The following is a 15533-nucleotide window of genomic DNA, read 5'->3' on the forward strand; positions in this document are numbered from 1 at the left end:
AATCTACAATAAAATCATATCTACACTATAGCTAGCCTCGTCCCCAGGCTTAGAGGATTCTGTTATACACTTGTCAAACTAATGCTCCACCCCCCACCTACCAGGGATAGATGGGGATTAAACCAATCTGTTATCACACCTTACTTTTGGGCATGTTAATCCCCTGGTAGCCCCTAGTATAACATGCAGGGGTTATGTGAGATTAGACCTGTATCCGGAAACTCTAAAAGTCTAATCCCCACCTATCCCTGTAGGGGAGGGGGAGTTTGACAAGTGCCGCATTTAATTAGCACGGCACCAATAATATAATTAATTAGCACCCACATTACATCTAACACTCTGGTTAAGGTTGTACAAAAAGCACCCACTACTGGGTGGAAGGTGGGCTTTAGGTAACTTCAGCCATACTGTGCCAGTATCCAGATAGTGGCACAGCTCACCATCTGAACTGTGCAATATGGCACAGTGTTTCCAATCTCAGAGGTCAAATACAACAAAGCCTGATCTAGACTGTACGTAAATAAATTTGTTCAGTTCTAAAATGGTGCTAGATCGAATAACTTACAACCCTTTCCACCTATAAATAGTGGGTTTATAGTGGTGATATCGTAATAAGTGCGGAAAGGCCTTATATTGAAAAAAGGGAAATTAGTTAGGTAGAGAAAAAGCCAACGATTTTCGGTGAAGGTCTCTTAGAAATGTTCCAACTCAAAGATCTACATGCAACTATCACAAATTTGTTACTAAGAAGTACGCCGCTTTTTCCGTTTTTGAGGCTACTAGTTTATGCATAGATTCAAGAGTTTTCAATCTACATGTATGGTTTTACATTAGAAGCTTTGTTTCCAGGGTCAGGGCATTTGTTGTGCTTTGTTAGGACCCCTTCATCATAGTTCAGAATCACGCCGCGGGATCATCTGCGCATGCGCGTCCACTTTTAGACGCGTATCTAGTAGCTACACAGAGTCATTTTTCATTCTCAGAGAACCATTGAGACTGTAAGAAGAAGCTTCAACTTTTGAAACTATTGATCTATAGACTAATTAACTGCTACTTTAAACAGAATGGGTCGTGGCAGCAAGCTGTTTCATCGCAACAAAGTCACTGTCATCGAGGAGATTCACGAGGTGGATTCTGTAGAGAAGAAAGAGAAAAAGAAGTCTCTCAAATCGATGATGAAGGGGGTCCTAACAAAGCACAACAAATGCACTGATTCTGAAACAAAGCTCAAAGAAGAGCAGGAGGCCGATTACCGAGTGTACCTCTCTCAAAAGGAAAAGATTGCTGAGCTCCTGGTCAAAATGAAATGGATGGAGAGAAAACAAGAAGGAAAGGAGAAGAGAATCGAAGACATGGAGGACAGGCACCTCACTTTTGATGAAAAGATGCAGCTCAAGGCTCTCAAGAACAGCTCGAAGAGGTTGGAGGACAAAATATTTGTCGTGAACACTGAGCTCCGACGACGACGAATCACCGTCAACCTGCTTGGGATCGATGTCAGCAAAAAGAAGGCATCTTTAAACGAGACACCTGCACCAGAGTTCTTAGCACCAAGGTGCTGGGAGGAAAACAGATATTCCACAGACCGATACACCGTACACTTGGATCCAAAGCAAGCAGCGAGCGCCAAACAATACATGGATATGTCTGTTACTCAGAAGGACAGAGTGTATGAGCTCAAAGAAAAGTTGGTGTGGATGGAAAGCAAACGTAAATGGAAGCAAGACAGAATTTTGGCCACGAAAAGAATGGAAGAGAGCCTGAATTTTGATCAGAAAATTCAGCTTAAAGGACTCAAAAGCAGCTTGAAGAGGCTTGAGAATGCGATTACTATAGTTAAACAGCAAGTGTCACGGCGACTAGACACAGTCAGCAAAGCTGAAGAATTCCACAAGAAACTAGTGGCACTATATGTACCTAACCACTCAGTGGAAGGGAGCTCAACTCTACTAGATATTGAAGAACTTGAAAATTGAACGTGAAAATTGATACCTTTTATAATTATAGTTGTTTTCTGCACAAAATGTATGTTGTCTTTTCAATTTGAATTTAGGCATAATTATGTTCACTCCAAAAATTAGGGTGCACTGCCATGCATGACAGTTATAACAGATACTTGATTATAATAACTCATTTTTCAATGTAGTATCACAAAATATTTTAATCATGATGGGTGAAGTACGTCTATAATGGGTAAAAAAAAGAAGCAGCTATAGAGAGCGATTTTTGATCAAAAATTCAGCTTAACTACATCAAGAGCTATAGATATACCACCGAGTATAATTTTAAGCGCTCTTAATTGACGTCATGGTCAGTGCATGTATTTGTTACCCAGTGAGTGGGTAGATCAAAGCAATCCAGTGCTCTGTATTATGCATGCGGCATGTTGCATCACTACCATAGCAACTATGGTTGCTATGGTAGTGATGCAATCATTGAGTCTTGACATACTGTACTACTCGCTGAAGAAGATAGAGACATCATCGTAGATCGACCAGGTGCGATTAATATAAGCTCACGCATAGAACAATATTTAGCGGCATGTCCCTGTTTCTGCATGGTTTCTATTCTATTAGTGGGAAGCAGGATGTGTCGCACATTATCCATCTCTGATGTTATAACTGTCACATCCTTTGTTTTTGGTTTTTGGTGTTGTCCGTTGTCCGTAGATAGATTTGGGCAGGAAATGCTGCATCCACAGTGTGGGTTTTAATGCAGGTCCTGTCAAACAAAAACAAAAAAAATCAAAAAAAGTATAGAGTTTTAGTTATTAGTTTAGTTGCAGTCAGACATTGAAGTGAACGCTGGTACTGTCTCTTGAGCTCTTGAGGAAGTGAGTTGTACTTTATTGCTCGAAACTTTTCCTGAGTGCCTAGTGGATAGTCTTGGGAGGTGGAAGTTATCCTGTCCACGAGTTGACACTTGTGCTTGTCTATGTTTAGAAGTCTTGGTGAAAAGTTCTTGCATGTACTTAGGTGCATCTTTAATTATGCTGCGGTGGACTAGCTTGTACCAGCATTAGCTCTTCTCTACGCTGTTCAAGAGTAGTCCACCCTAGCTGGCTACGCAACGATGAACTTGGAGTCCTGAAGTATGCAACGATGTTCGCATAGAACCGAACCTGCAGCCAATTACTGAAGAAACACTCCAGAATGCTACAGCTAATACTCAAGAAAGAGCTCGTCTTGACATCTCAGCAAACGGGGTATGGGGAGGCAGACTTGAAAAGACCTATTTGATGTAAGAGTGTTCAATCCCCATGCCCCATCAAACAAAGGCTCACTAATAGCTTGCTATGAGAAACACAAAAGAGAAAAGAAAATATCCTAAGAACAGAGAGTACGAGAAATAGAACATGCATCATTCACACCTTTGGTAATGTCTACCACTGGAGGGCTAGGGATGGGCAGAGGCCACAACCTTAGAAGGGGGTGTCTTTTAGAAGAAGTAGTCCGAGGTACGTGCATGCACTCTGAACTTTGTAGATCTACCATGCCAACCCCTCCCACCTAGATTGTTTATTTGTGATCTTGTTTCGATCCTCCTCTGGTTTCGATCCATGGCTAGCCTGTTAAGAGCTAGAGCTGGTAGAGTGGGGTTACTCTCTAGTTGGAAACCGTGAGTATACACACAGTGACACTACTATAAAATCACACACAGTCATTGCATTGGTTTCTATAAATTGCCATGCCTTTGTACTTGTAGAGATACCTAGCTGCTACTTTGTAACTTCTTGTCACAGCTCTTCCTCTTCTCTGGTCCGTTGCTTCTCTGTGACTCCGCCCACTCGAACTAATGGTGGTCCAAGAGAGGAGGCCATCTTCACGAAGGAGCATCGGGAGATTAGGGATGCTCTGCGTAAGCTCATCGACAAGGAGATCAACCCATACGTGGACGAGTGGGAGGCAGCTAAGGCGTTCCCTGCCCATGAGGTGAGATAAGTAATCGTATTGCCAAATGTAATGTATCTCGACTAATTAGGCTTATCTTGTTTGTCCCAGTGGGGTCTTAGATGATTGATTAGATCATAATGATCTATGTAGATAGAGTAGAGAGGGATTGGAAACAGAAGTACCCTCGAAGTACCATCCGTGTATCCCGCGGTTTTAATCGAGGCTTACTTTTTAACACGAGGGCTAAACATGAATAATTAATGAGATTTGTTTTGCTCTCTGTATTAAAGTAGTCCACGAGCAGTTCTGCTGCTAAACATCGACTTTCATCTCATACTTAGGCCATTTGGGACACAGGACACTATTCACATGTAGTTACACAGCCTTAGCTATATCATAGGTACTATAGGAACACAAGTATGAAAAAGCGCTCTGTGTATCTCTAGCTACTTCACGACAATCAGGATTATAGATACCTACTATCAGTGATTCAGTAATGGGGGTAGCTATGTGAGATGTATGCATTGGACACAATAAGTTTCCTGGGCTTTTGCGGGAGTTATGAAGAGATACACGGATGGTCTTCATTGTAAAACATCACGTGAATCACTTCTGTTTCCAATCCCTCTCTACTCTATCTATGATTAGATACAGGAAAAGAGGGATTGGAAATGGAGTGGTGCACGTGATGCTTTTACATTGCATCTATAGTGAAGCCTCAAAAACTATCCGCTTTTCGCCCTTGAAACGATTCTTTTTGCCGGGGTAACTCGCTCAAACTAAGTTTCCTCGAGACATAATCTCTTTCAGACACGCCTATTCTGTGAGCCTCACGTAGTACTTTCTAATAACTGACCACACCCAGTAAAAAGGGACATTCCATACATTGTGTATAAGTTTCCAAGTGCTGATTTAGGTCTTATATTTTTGCTATAACGTGTAAGCGTACTGGTTATAACTACTACAATAGGTATAGACCTTTAAATAATAAGTGAGTTGCACAGAATAAGCATATTTTGCGTGTGGTTATTATGGAACTGTGTGTTGAAATAGGCCATCAGCTTAGCTAGCCAGGCCACGTCCATGTACAACTTTGGCTTGTTACACAGCCTCAAATGAATGAATAAATATACAGACAAAGAGGCCTTCTACTCAAGAGGAGGCCTGTGAAGCAGGCTAACACTGTACATGTACTGTATTTACTTGATTAAACGCCCGGGCGTTTATTTCAGATCGAAGTCTTTAGAGGGGGCGTTTAAACGAGGAGGGCGTTTAATCCAGGATAGGGCGTTTATTGTTATGTCTCCTCCAAAACTCTTGCACAGCAGCAGTTATTGTGCTCTTCTTGGGCTGCTGTCTCAGCTTAAATTTAAGTCATAGGAGTGCCCTCTGTGTCGGTATCTTTCTCTCTGCCATCGATGCATCATAAAAAGTATTATTATTCTATGCTGCCATACTTGCAACTGGGTTCCATGTGCTATTTCAGCTCCGCCCACAGTGACACGCCCCATATATGGCCGATTATTTAAGATGGGCGTTTATTGACAAAGACAGAGCTTTTACCCTGGGCATTTAAACGAGATGGGCGTTTATTCAAGGAGGGCGTTTAATCAAGTAAATACGGTACTTATTTACTATGGCCTCTCGTATCTCTCATAATATTTGAAGTCATACACGGAGCTAGTTAGCTACAGACAGAGGTTTAGCTACAGACAGGGTTTAGTCTACTGTAGATTGGTTGCTTCTTTCTGACAGAGTCTACGTGTAGACTTAGTGTTAGATGGGCGTGGCCCGTCCATCTAGGTTAGTGTCAGCTTTCACTCTGTTCAGATTGTTAACATAGCAGGCTAAGGGTATAACTGTCAACATGCTATTAGATGGGACTAGAACCTTCAAACTTCTATCTACTTCCTTCAATCCACTTCCGTTTGTTGTGACGTCATTGTTTACTTACCATTTACCTTGTTATCCATAGCCGCCAGATATCGACGGATGGTTAGCGCATGCACCAACGGTTGATACCAGCTAGGCCCTCTTCCTTCGAAGTAAAGTAGGTGTGGGGACGGGGCTGGTACTGTGTACTCTCCGAATAGCAGACGTATTGGTACCAAACCCTAATTCGGAGATTGTCGTTTATTGGGAATTTTTCCTTAAACTTTTGGAGCCGATCTCCTAGTATCTTTATAGGGCATGTGTGTGGGGGGGGGGGGAGAGGGGATACACAAATTCAAATAGGTCTTTTGACTCTGTTAGGCATTACAATAGAGAAAAGTCAGGCCGGGAACGAGGCTATAGCTTACACAGCTATCATGTTCAAAGTAGTGTATTGCACTTACTAGGAGAATGTACAACATTGTGGGGGTGAGCATGCGCGAATTGTGTATCTGGGTTATAGATCTATGATTCCAACTCATTATGCCAAAAGAACTGGGCGCACAGCCTAATAGGATAACCTTGATTTGGTGAACCCAAGTACAAGCAGAACAATAAATTATTGATGAAAAACCTATTTCTAGCAAGTCAGCTGCTAAAAGTGTGCCTGTGACCTTCTGAGTTCCCATCTGAGCTGCTCTGATCTGATGCAGGCATCTCTGCATGTATCCCGTCTGAGCTGATGTATAATAAAACGTACGGCTCCTGGATCCAGTATGCAAGCAGTGAACAATTGTTGATGAAAAACAACCGTCTATGCTGCTGTGAGCTGTTGCAGGTGGCCTGTGTGACCTCACGAGTGTCCATCTGAGCTGCTCCGACCTGCTTCAAGCGTGCCTATGTCCCAATCTCCTCAAGAGCTCTTTGCATTGCCTGGTTATTGTGCGTATGCGCAATAATCACGTAAAAGTTGGTAAAGATCATGGGTGTCAAAACCAAATTATCGTGCCGGTCCATGACATACATACAGACAAACAGAATTGCAACGTTGAAGACTAGGGTAGGGACTTGCTTCGCTCGCCTCAATGAGCATAAAAACATGAGCAATCTGTTTTATAGTCATTTGAGAAAGGCTATCAGCATTGGTTTTAGCTACATTCGTTTTAGCCATGCAAATTGGATGACTCCTCAGCAGTTGCAGTCATGAAAAGTAGTTGGATAAGATTAGCCTTGAATCCAGGCTGCTTGAAGCGGCCTGGTTCGAGTCTAAGTCTCCATAACATCATACCCGGAAGTGACCCGCCCACTATCCGTTAGCCATTAAATATTTCATGTAGAATTTGATGAATTTGATGTATGGGACAAGCGACCATGACAGTAGTCCGGAAATGGGAGATCCGTATTCAGGCCGGGTGTGTATAGTTTGTTTACTATGTCGATCCGTACCTTGAGCTGTGTCTTTAATAGAGAGTTGGCTACATGTAGGATGACTGTATACGTACTAGAAGGTAGTGTGCAGTTTTCTGACTGTCTTAGCTTCTCTTCTTCTCAGTATTGGAGGAATCATTTAACTGTACAATGTACTACTCTTTCAGGTGCTCAAGAAGCTAGGTGACGGTGGTTTCCTTGGTCCCACAAGAGATCCTAAGTATGGTGGCCTAGGACTGGACTACAGCTACTCAATGGCCATTGCTGAGGAGTTGGGTCACATACGCTGTGGAGGGGTCCCCATGGCGATAGGAGTGCACACAGGTAGGTAGAGAATTGTTTATCAAAGTAGTAATACCTTCCAGACGACACTTAATTGTGATACGTACTTTAGCTGAGGTACATACAGCAGGAAGTCCATTAATCCCTAGCTAAGGTTGCCCCTGCAATCAGTTTCAAACCCTAGCTAAGGTATATGTTTTCGTTTACACACGCACCTTGGTATAGACTCCTGACTAATTGATAAAAGATTACTCGGCTTTTTTATTATGAGGCTAATATAGTGTTTTCATGCAAATGTGTCGTTTCTGCTGCTTAGAATCTAAGTTATATTTATTGTCCACTACATCGGCAGTAAATCTACGAGGGTGAAGCCCCGAGACCAAGGATGATTTGCATTGCCATAAATTTGAATGTAGTGGACAACAAGTAGTTATATACCCACTGGAATGAATGCTACCTAATCTACCTCACCTTGGATACTAGCTAACAGTCTCAAAAACTATTGAAAACAAACGACAAGCTTGCATATAGCTTGTAACCAGTGCTAAGCTTATAGCTCTACGTACTAACTGACCATGTCCAAGCAGTGAGCCTCATCGTTTTTAGCGACCCCACCCATCTGTTCTGCTCTTGCCAACAAGTGTCAACATCTTCTTTTTGGCTGTGTAGATCTAGTTTAAAATCAGTACACCCTCAAGGCAAGGAAGAGGTAATTAACCCCCCCCCTCCTGTTGCTATGATACAGACCCCACATGGGGTATATGGCCACTATAAATCTTCTGAGACCTATATACCTTTGGTGTACGTGGTGATATTTTAGTTACTATGTGTGCATGTAATAAATTATTATGCTGATCAACTACCTTTATATAATACCTTGCCCCACCCAACACGCACACACACACACAGACATGGCGGTTCCAGCTCTGGCCAGGTTTGGCACTGACGAGCTTAAAAGAGAGTTTCTTGCTCCCTCTATTTCCGGAGACATCCTCGCCTGTTTGGGTGTGAGTGAGGTAGGCGGAGGCTCCGATGTGGCCAACATCAAGACCACAGCTGTACCCAAGAAAGGTGAGGGAGGGAATTGAATATGTGCGCGCGTGTGTGTGTGATTTTGAAATCACACTGTAGATATACATAGTAACCATTCTCATACGTAACTACATTCAATGCCTACCCCCACAATGTGTGTGTGTGATTCATCGTATAGCGGGTATATTTCGAGGGTATAAATATTCGCGGATTAAGCCTGTACCGCGAAAATTTATGAATAGTAGGCGTGTTAATATTATTGACCACACCTATCGACAATAAAAAAGGAATCAAGAGACAAGGACGCCGGTATAGCCAGCTAACTTGCTCTACGTCTGTAGCGTTATGCACAGCTAGGATTGTGAGAGAATAAGTAGCTACAGTAAACTACTCTTTTAAGTTCAACATGTGTTTAAGATGCAAGATCATAATACTCCGCATGCTCAATAAATATAGGAGCTGCACTATCATATAACATAATACATAGTAATACATAGTATAGTTTCATTGTCATTGTCCAGAACACAACACTACAATGTCTACTGTATCCCCTGACCATGGCAAATGTTCTGCTACAGGTGGAGGACATAGTACCTCACCGATTCTATTATTTTATACAGGCTAGGCCTGAATTTGAGGCTAACGGTGTGGAGGTACAGCTGCATGTTGATGTGCGCATGCACCAAAAGGCTGGAACTCACACCACGAAAATAAAATCCGCGAAATCCTTTGTAGAGGTCCATCCGCGAAAATTTATACCCTCAAGATATACCCGCTATACGGTAGTTCCTTAGTTAACATTAATTCTCATACATAACTACATTCAATGCCTCCCCCACATACCTCAGACAGTGATGACCTAGTTATCAATGGCAGTAAGATGTGGATCACGAGTGGAACCCAGGCTGACTGGATCTGTCTCCTTGCCAACACCAACGATGGCCCTTCACACAAAAACAAATCCCTTATCTGTGTTCCCATGGATACCAAGGGTGTCTCGGTAGCCAAGAAAATTGACAAGATTGGCAACTTTTCTTCGGATACGGCACAGCTGTTCTTTGAGGACGTGGTGGTGCCCCGTAAGAATTTGATAGGCGAGGAGGGTAAAGGGTTCACTTACCAGATGGTGCAGTTTCAGGAGGAGAGGATGTGGGCCATTGCTGCATGTGAGTGAGGGTGTGTGCAGGGTTTCCTTAGATGTTCAGTTTTCTTCTTACTTTGCAAGCAACTGCATATCGATTAACAATTCAACCAACAGAATTCATCGAGGTGACATGAAAATACCCAGTAGGGGGAACATGTTCACATTTTTTATGCCTTTATTGTGGAGTGTTTTTATTTACATTTTTTATGCCTCTATTCGTCTCCCATGCTTCACTGCAGCCCTGGTGCCGTTTGAGCGATGTATAGAGCAGACCGCGGAGTACTGTCGTGAGAGGAAGGCATTTAGTCGGCCCCTACTTGACAACCAGGTCATCCATTACCGACTGGCAGAGCTACAAACAGAGGTGGAGCTGTTGCGTTCCCTACTCTATAGAGCCATTGGTAAGTACAATTTTATCTACGGTACAATGTAGGCCTCGTGTACACACTTATACATGTGAGTACGCGTATCTGTTATCTACCACCTAATCTGAGGATAATTGCCATTGTACGTACACAGGTACATGTATGCTGGCTAAAGTGACAATTTTATATACCGTATAGCGGGTACTTTTCGGGGGGCAAAACATTGGTGGTTGAGCAATATTTAGTCACTTCGTAGCCTCCTTCACTGGCCTCCCCTAAAGAGAAGGCCTGCTGCTGACTGCTTGCGCATGCGCAAAGTTATTTTATTTATCAGAGAAAATATCTTGACGAAGTATTAAAAGTCATACACAGAGCTATATAGCTAGCTAGAGACAAAGCTGTAGGTTTGTTACAGCTATTTTCTTTCTGATAGAGTCAGTAGCAGTAGTATAGTCGAAGTTAGTGTTAAATGGGCGTGGCCTGTCCATATAGGCTCTTGTCAGCTTTCACCCCGTTCAGACAATTTTCATCCACACTGTTGCAGACTGTGAGTCTTTTGTTAACATAGCAGGCTAAGGGTATAGCTGTCAGAATACATCAGATGGGCTAGAAACCTTCAATTCAAACTTTCTATTTACTTCTGTTCGTTGTGACATCATCGTTTTACTGAGCATATACGATGTTATCCAAAGCCCCCAGATGGGTGGATTAGCGCATGCGCAAGCAGTGGATATACCAGGCCCACTTCCCTGATGAAGTGCCGCCTGGGAACGAGGCTATAGTCACTTCGTGGTTATAAAATCAACTGTTGCCTGAAAGGATTTTCAAGATTTAATCATTTATTTGTCACTCTACCCATGCTGTCATAATTATCTGAACACGTGGTTGCTGCTTCCACTGCAGGTAAAGGTAGGCAAGGTCGCTTCATTCGTGGGTAAAATATTCGTGGTCAGAGCTTCAACCACGAAAAACCACGAATATTTTGCCCCAAGAAAATTACCAGCTGTAATGTACATCTAATGTTTCTCCTCGCAACATCAATTCGCAATTCCCTCTCACTATAACACCTTTATGCACACATTCTGCGTTGAGGGTACGTACATGTACTTACACACATCATTCACGTACTCCTCTGCACACACACACACACACACACACACACACACACAGGCTTCTTCGTCCAAGGCCACGATGTCACTCTGTTGGCCTCTATGGGTAAACTCAAGGTTGGTCGTCTTGGACGCGAGCTCTCGGACAGCTGTCTCCAGTACTGGGGTGGGATGGGCTACACTAACGAGGTGGACGTCAGTCGATTGTGGCGAGACTCACGGCTCACGTCTATCGGGGGTGGGGCAGATGAGGTCATGCTCTCTATCATCTGTAAACTACAAGGAACATTACCCAAGTAGAACATCTAGCAGTATACACGTACTCTTTGTCAGTAATTCCATGTTTTTTTTAACAATAATTATTTTGAATATAAAAACAATTTTGTTTTTAGTCTAACAGAATTATCATAATAGTTTCTAAATATTAGAAGGTCAATTCTCACATGCAAGCCATGCACTTGCTAGCTGATGTGCACTTGCTAACTGGTATTGCAGAACTTCCAGTGATCGTGAAATTCTTATCCAGCTCATCCACTTGGAACGTGTAGGTACCAGGGAATATGTACCGTATCCCATCTTGATCAACCAGTGATAACATGTACGCGTCGATCTTGTAACTCGCTACACGAGTCATTCCCGCCTTTATCGTAGCTCGGTCAAATGCAACTAGTTCAATGTTTGGAAAAGTCTTGTTGGATATTTTTGGAGGCTTGAGATATACCAAAGTCACTTCATCGCCCATCACGTTCCCTGTGTTTTGAATCGATACAGACACGTTGACTGAGTCACACTCCTTAATAGTAGCTGGTGTCACCACAAGGTTGGAATATTTGAACTCTGTGAAAGACAGTCCGTAGCCGAATGGAATTAAAGGTTTTCCGTTGTAGTACCGATATGTTCGACCAATCGATCCAGGCATGTTATAATCAACTGCAAGGGGTAAGTCCTTCTCTGATGAATAAACAGTGACCGGCATTCGACCTCCCGGGTTGTAAGCACCAAACAAAACATCTGCCACAGCAGTACCTCCCAGGGCTCCAGGGTAGAAGGCCTCAATAGCACCAATTACAGCAGTGTTATCGAATATCTTTGTGTAAGTTACTGGTCCGCCATTGATGAGCACAAGGATAACGCCAAAGGGGATATGTAGTGTGGATAGTTGATCTAATAGCTGCTCCTGGCATCCTGGGAGAGCTAGATTATCGATTGGGGCCCCATTACAGTTTGTTTTTACACGATCGCGACCTTCTCCTTCTATTGATCCATCTAGACCCATCACTGCTATGACTACATCAGATCCCATGGCCAGTTTAAGAGCATCGTTAAACTTAGATGTGTCTTCACACTTGGTGGAGGAGCAGCCGGGAGCATAGTTAACAGCAACGGTCTTATTCTGAGCACTTACAGCATTTTTAATCCCCTCCAATACACTGACAATTTTTGATGCTGTCCCTTGGTAATTGGAGAGGAGTGTTTCGGTAGCATTTGCATTGGGTCCAATCACAGCAATTTTTCCGAGAGTATCCATGCTAAGTGGCAGACCACCCGCAAGATTCTTTAGCATGACAATGGATTGTCTGGCTGCTTCCAGATTTAGCTCTTGGTTCATTGGTGTGTCCAGATGGGTCTTATCAATAGACTGATACGAAACCATTGATGGTGGGTCGAAATCGCCAATACGCATTCGCAGATAAAAACTCCTAGTTACAGCTTCTTTGATAGATTCCAGGGCAACCAATTTCTGATCGAGTGCCGACCCAAGAAACTTTGGGTAGATACTATCATGCCCCAAGTCTAAGTCAGTAGAAGCATTAATACACACTGCAGCACCGTGTGTATTGTCTTTGGTGTAGTGATGACCTGAAGTGACAAATGCTACACCGCCATTGTCTGATACAATCGATATATTAGGAGCTCCAAATTCATTTCTGAGGACAGTCTTGAGAAGGAAAGGGTTTGCAGCATCCGGAGCCCCATCTGGTTGGTATTTACACCTTAGGCCACTGTATGCAGGCATCATCTGTGAAACTTTTGCTCCTATTACTTGAGACTTGAATGCTGGCAAATAAGTATCGTAAAGATCGTGAAGAGATACGTTAGCACTGAATTTTAATCGAAGTTCCTCTGGTCCACTGTGAACTGAAAAATGCTTAGCGCAAGCTCCGACTTTGAGGTACTTCGGGTCTTCTCCTTCTTGTAGCCCTCGGGTATACGCATTTCCAATTACTGAGATCAAGTAAGGATCTTCCCCAAAGGTCTCCATACCTCTTCCCCAACGCGGATCTCGAAACAAGTTTACATTTGGAGAGAAACAGTTCAAACCAGCTGCCTCTGTGCTCGAGCCATTAAATGTCATTAGCATCTCGTTGTGCAGGGCCCTCCCCTCATCAGCTGTCGCCTTCCCCACCTTGTTAATCAACTCAGAGTTGAAAGTAGCTCCTAGGTTAATAGGTGCAGGAAATACAGTCCACTTTAAATCACTCGTAAAATGCCCCCCGCTTTCTGCCCACCCGTGAAGACAGTTGGAACGCCAGTTGTAATCTTTGATACCGAAACGAGATATAGCCGGTGCAATGGAGGAGGTTTGCTGAATCAGCTCCTGTGTGGTTAGTCTTGATACAAGGTCCACAGCTCTTGCCATTGGGGACAGTGATGTACTATAATTATGGTGAGTGGGGAAGATTTAAAAAACTAAATGGCATAAAATTAAGAAAAGCAAATCAGTATACTGCAGTAGATGTAGTCAGCTACAGCGCGCGTGCCTATATTAGTAGACTAATACTGTTTCCAAATTCGAGCACCACCTTACCTTACATTGCGCAGTATTGGTATTTCAACAGTACTAGCATCACACAATTAAGCTATAGATCTAAATTGTTTGGAGTGAATTGGTCAATGCAACAGTACCAGGATCACACGATTCAAAAAGCTGGATCCACTAGACTAGCAAACATTAAGTCAGTGAAACAGACAAGATCCCAGATCTAAGCTATTAATACAGTTAGACTCTACCTGCAGAAAGGCAGATCAGCTTGGGGCTTGTTCTGACAGTCCACAGAGGGTGGTGGGGTGAGTTGAGGTGTTTTGCATGCTTGAGACATGCCCTTTCCATGTCTGTTCAGACTTGACGTCCAGGGGGTGGGGCTCCTTGCTGTGAGATTTCACTGGAGCAATGCCCAGGCCCAGCAAGCTAGCCACTAGCACTATAAAGAGTGAGATTTCCATTTTGATATTATTATTATTTCCTACTGAATTATGCAATGATCGTCATGAGTGATGGAAAGAGAATAAGAATCTAGGAGTTTTTAAAGAAATGGCCCGCGAGACTAGATCCACAGAAGGTGGGAGGGGCTCATAGTCATATAAAGGTGGAACTTGGGAGTGTAAAAGATGGACACTGACCCACAGAAGACAAAGTCTGCTACAGCACAAGAGAATGAGCAGTCCAATGTTAGAATTCAGCATCCAGAATCAAGGGGGGTCTTTGCTGACATCGTCCTAAATACGATGGAGCCAGGGACCAATCAAACTGTATTGATTTTCCTCAATTTAGTGTTTCTTTTACTACTGGCTACGTTGGCTGGTGTGTCCGTCTTCACTGGTATCAACATCCACGTCATTGTACTGGGCATCATCACTATTGGTCTTTGTGTAGGATTTAATCTGTAAGTACGAGGTGCCTGCTTTGAGAGCACAGCACATGTGATTTACGCTCAAATATACGAGGCCACCCTCTGTACTACGTGTAGGCCTATATAAGGCCACCATGACGTTACCAAGCTTAACACGTGTACAGAAGTTTGTGTTGGTATACTAGCTTATGTTCATGTACTGCAATATTAATTGCCCAGGTTCATCTCGCAGCTGCCCAGTGAAGTGGAGCAAGATGATACGAGAAAAAAGGACTGACATTTATTATTTTCACAATTCAGCCCAATTCTGACACTATAGTTTGTACATGCATATATACTCACTGACAATCTCAATGATTTCTTGATTATACTATATATAGAGAGTGTGATATGGGATGAATAGTATATAATTATAATAATCCAAAATAGCATGAGTAACAAGGTACGAGGCGACTCAGGCGCGAGTGCTATTTACCCTAACCCTACTATTACCTTATAATATTGCGTAACCATACTGCTAACCGCATATATAAACAAAGTTTGCATGCTAAGAATAATTTGTAGATACACCTGTACACAATGATATGCAGTTACCTATATACCAAGAGTAGATAGAGCAGGAGCACATAAAGGGAAGGGGGGAAGAGTGGAAGAGTGGAATAATTATGTGAAAGTGTTGCTGTGTTGTGGTTTTGTCAGCTTGTTACTACACCACTTAGACAAATTATTCTGAGACTACATGTACAGGGAGTTCAACCATCTATGGTTCAACACTC

The 15533-nt window shown here is 42.9% G+C and overlaps 3 protein-coding genes across 3 annotated transcripts; 2 read left to right on the forward strand and 1 right to left on the reverse strand.

Moving 5' to 3' along the window:
* Nucleotides 1-311: 311 nt before the first annotated feature.
* On the forward strand, nucleotides 312-2369 carry LOC135351338 (uncharacterized). The gene has a single exon (XM_064550321.1). The coding sequence runs from the start codon at nucleotides 1065-1067 to the stop codon at nucleotides 1974-1976; it is 912 nt and encodes a 303-aa protein (XP_064406391.1). The 5' UTR covers nucleotides 312-1064; the 3' UTR covers nucleotides 1977-2369.
* Nucleotides 2370-3457: 1088 nt separating this feature from the next.
* LOC135351335 (probable acyl-CoA dehydrogenase 6) lies at nucleotides 3458-11527 on the forward strand. Its single transcript, XM_064550317.1, has 7 exons — nucleotides 3458-3618; nucleotides 3743-3932; nucleotides 7361-7517; nucleotides 8385-8546; nucleotides 9356-9673; nucleotides 9891-10052; nucleotides 11187-11527. Exons 1-7 carry the CDS (start codon nucleotides 3560-3562, stop codon nucleotides 11423-11425), a joined length of 1287 nt encoding a protein of 428 aa, XP_064406387.1. The 5' UTR covers nucleotides 3458-3559; the 3' UTR covers nucleotides 11426-11527.
* LOC135351334 (uncharacterized) lies at nucleotides 11451-14418 on the reverse strand. Its single transcript, XM_064550316.1, has 2 exons — nucleotides 14138-14418; nucleotides 11451-13782 (listed from the first exon to the last, which is right to left on the reverse strand). Exons 1-2 carry the CDS (start codon nucleotides 14224-14226, stop codon nucleotides 11565-11567), a joined length of 2307 nt encoding a protein of 768 aa, XP_064406386.1. The 5' UTR covers nucleotides 14227-14418; the 3' UTR covers nucleotides 11451-11564.
* Nucleotides 14419-15533: the final 1115 nt, after the last annotated feature.

The sequence above is a fragment of the Halichondria panicea genome, chromosome 17, assembly GCF_963675165.1.
Source record: "Halichondria panicea chromosome 17, odHalPani1.1, whole genome shotgun sequence".
NCBI classification, from domain to species: Eukaryota; Metazoa; Porifera; class Demospongiae; order Suberitida; family Halichondriidae; genus Halichondria; species Halichondria panicea.

What these genes read in the sequence shown, in the direction of transcription:
- LOC135351334 (XM_064550316.1), bottom strand. Translation starts at nt 14,226, where the DNA reads ATGTCTCAAGCATGCAAAACACCTCAACTCACCCCACCACCCTCTGTG. An exon ending in GCTGATCTGCCTTTCTGCAG is followed by an intron (nt 13,783 to 14,137) that starts GTAGAGTCTAAC and finishes CCATAATTATAG; the next exon opens with TACATCACTGTCCCCAATGG.
- LOC135351338 (XM_064550321.1), top strand. Translation starts at nt 1,065, where the DNA reads ATGGGTCGTGGCAGCAAGCTGTTTCATCGCAACAAAGTCACTGTCATC.
- LOC135351335 (XM_064550317.1), top strand. Translation starts at nt 3,560, where the DNA reads ATGGCTAGCCTGTTAAGAGCTAGAGCTGGTAGAGTGGGGTTACTCTCT. An exon ending in TTACTCTCTAGTTGGAAACC is followed by an intron (nt 3,619 to 3,742) that starts GTGAGTATACAC and finishes TTCTTGTCACAG; the next exon opens with CTCTTCCTCTTCTCTGGTCC. An exon ending in GGCGATAGGAGTGCACACAG is followed by an intron (nt 7,518 to 8,384) that starts GTAGGTAGAGAA and finishes ACACACACACAG; the next exon opens with ACATGGCGGTTCCAGCTCTG.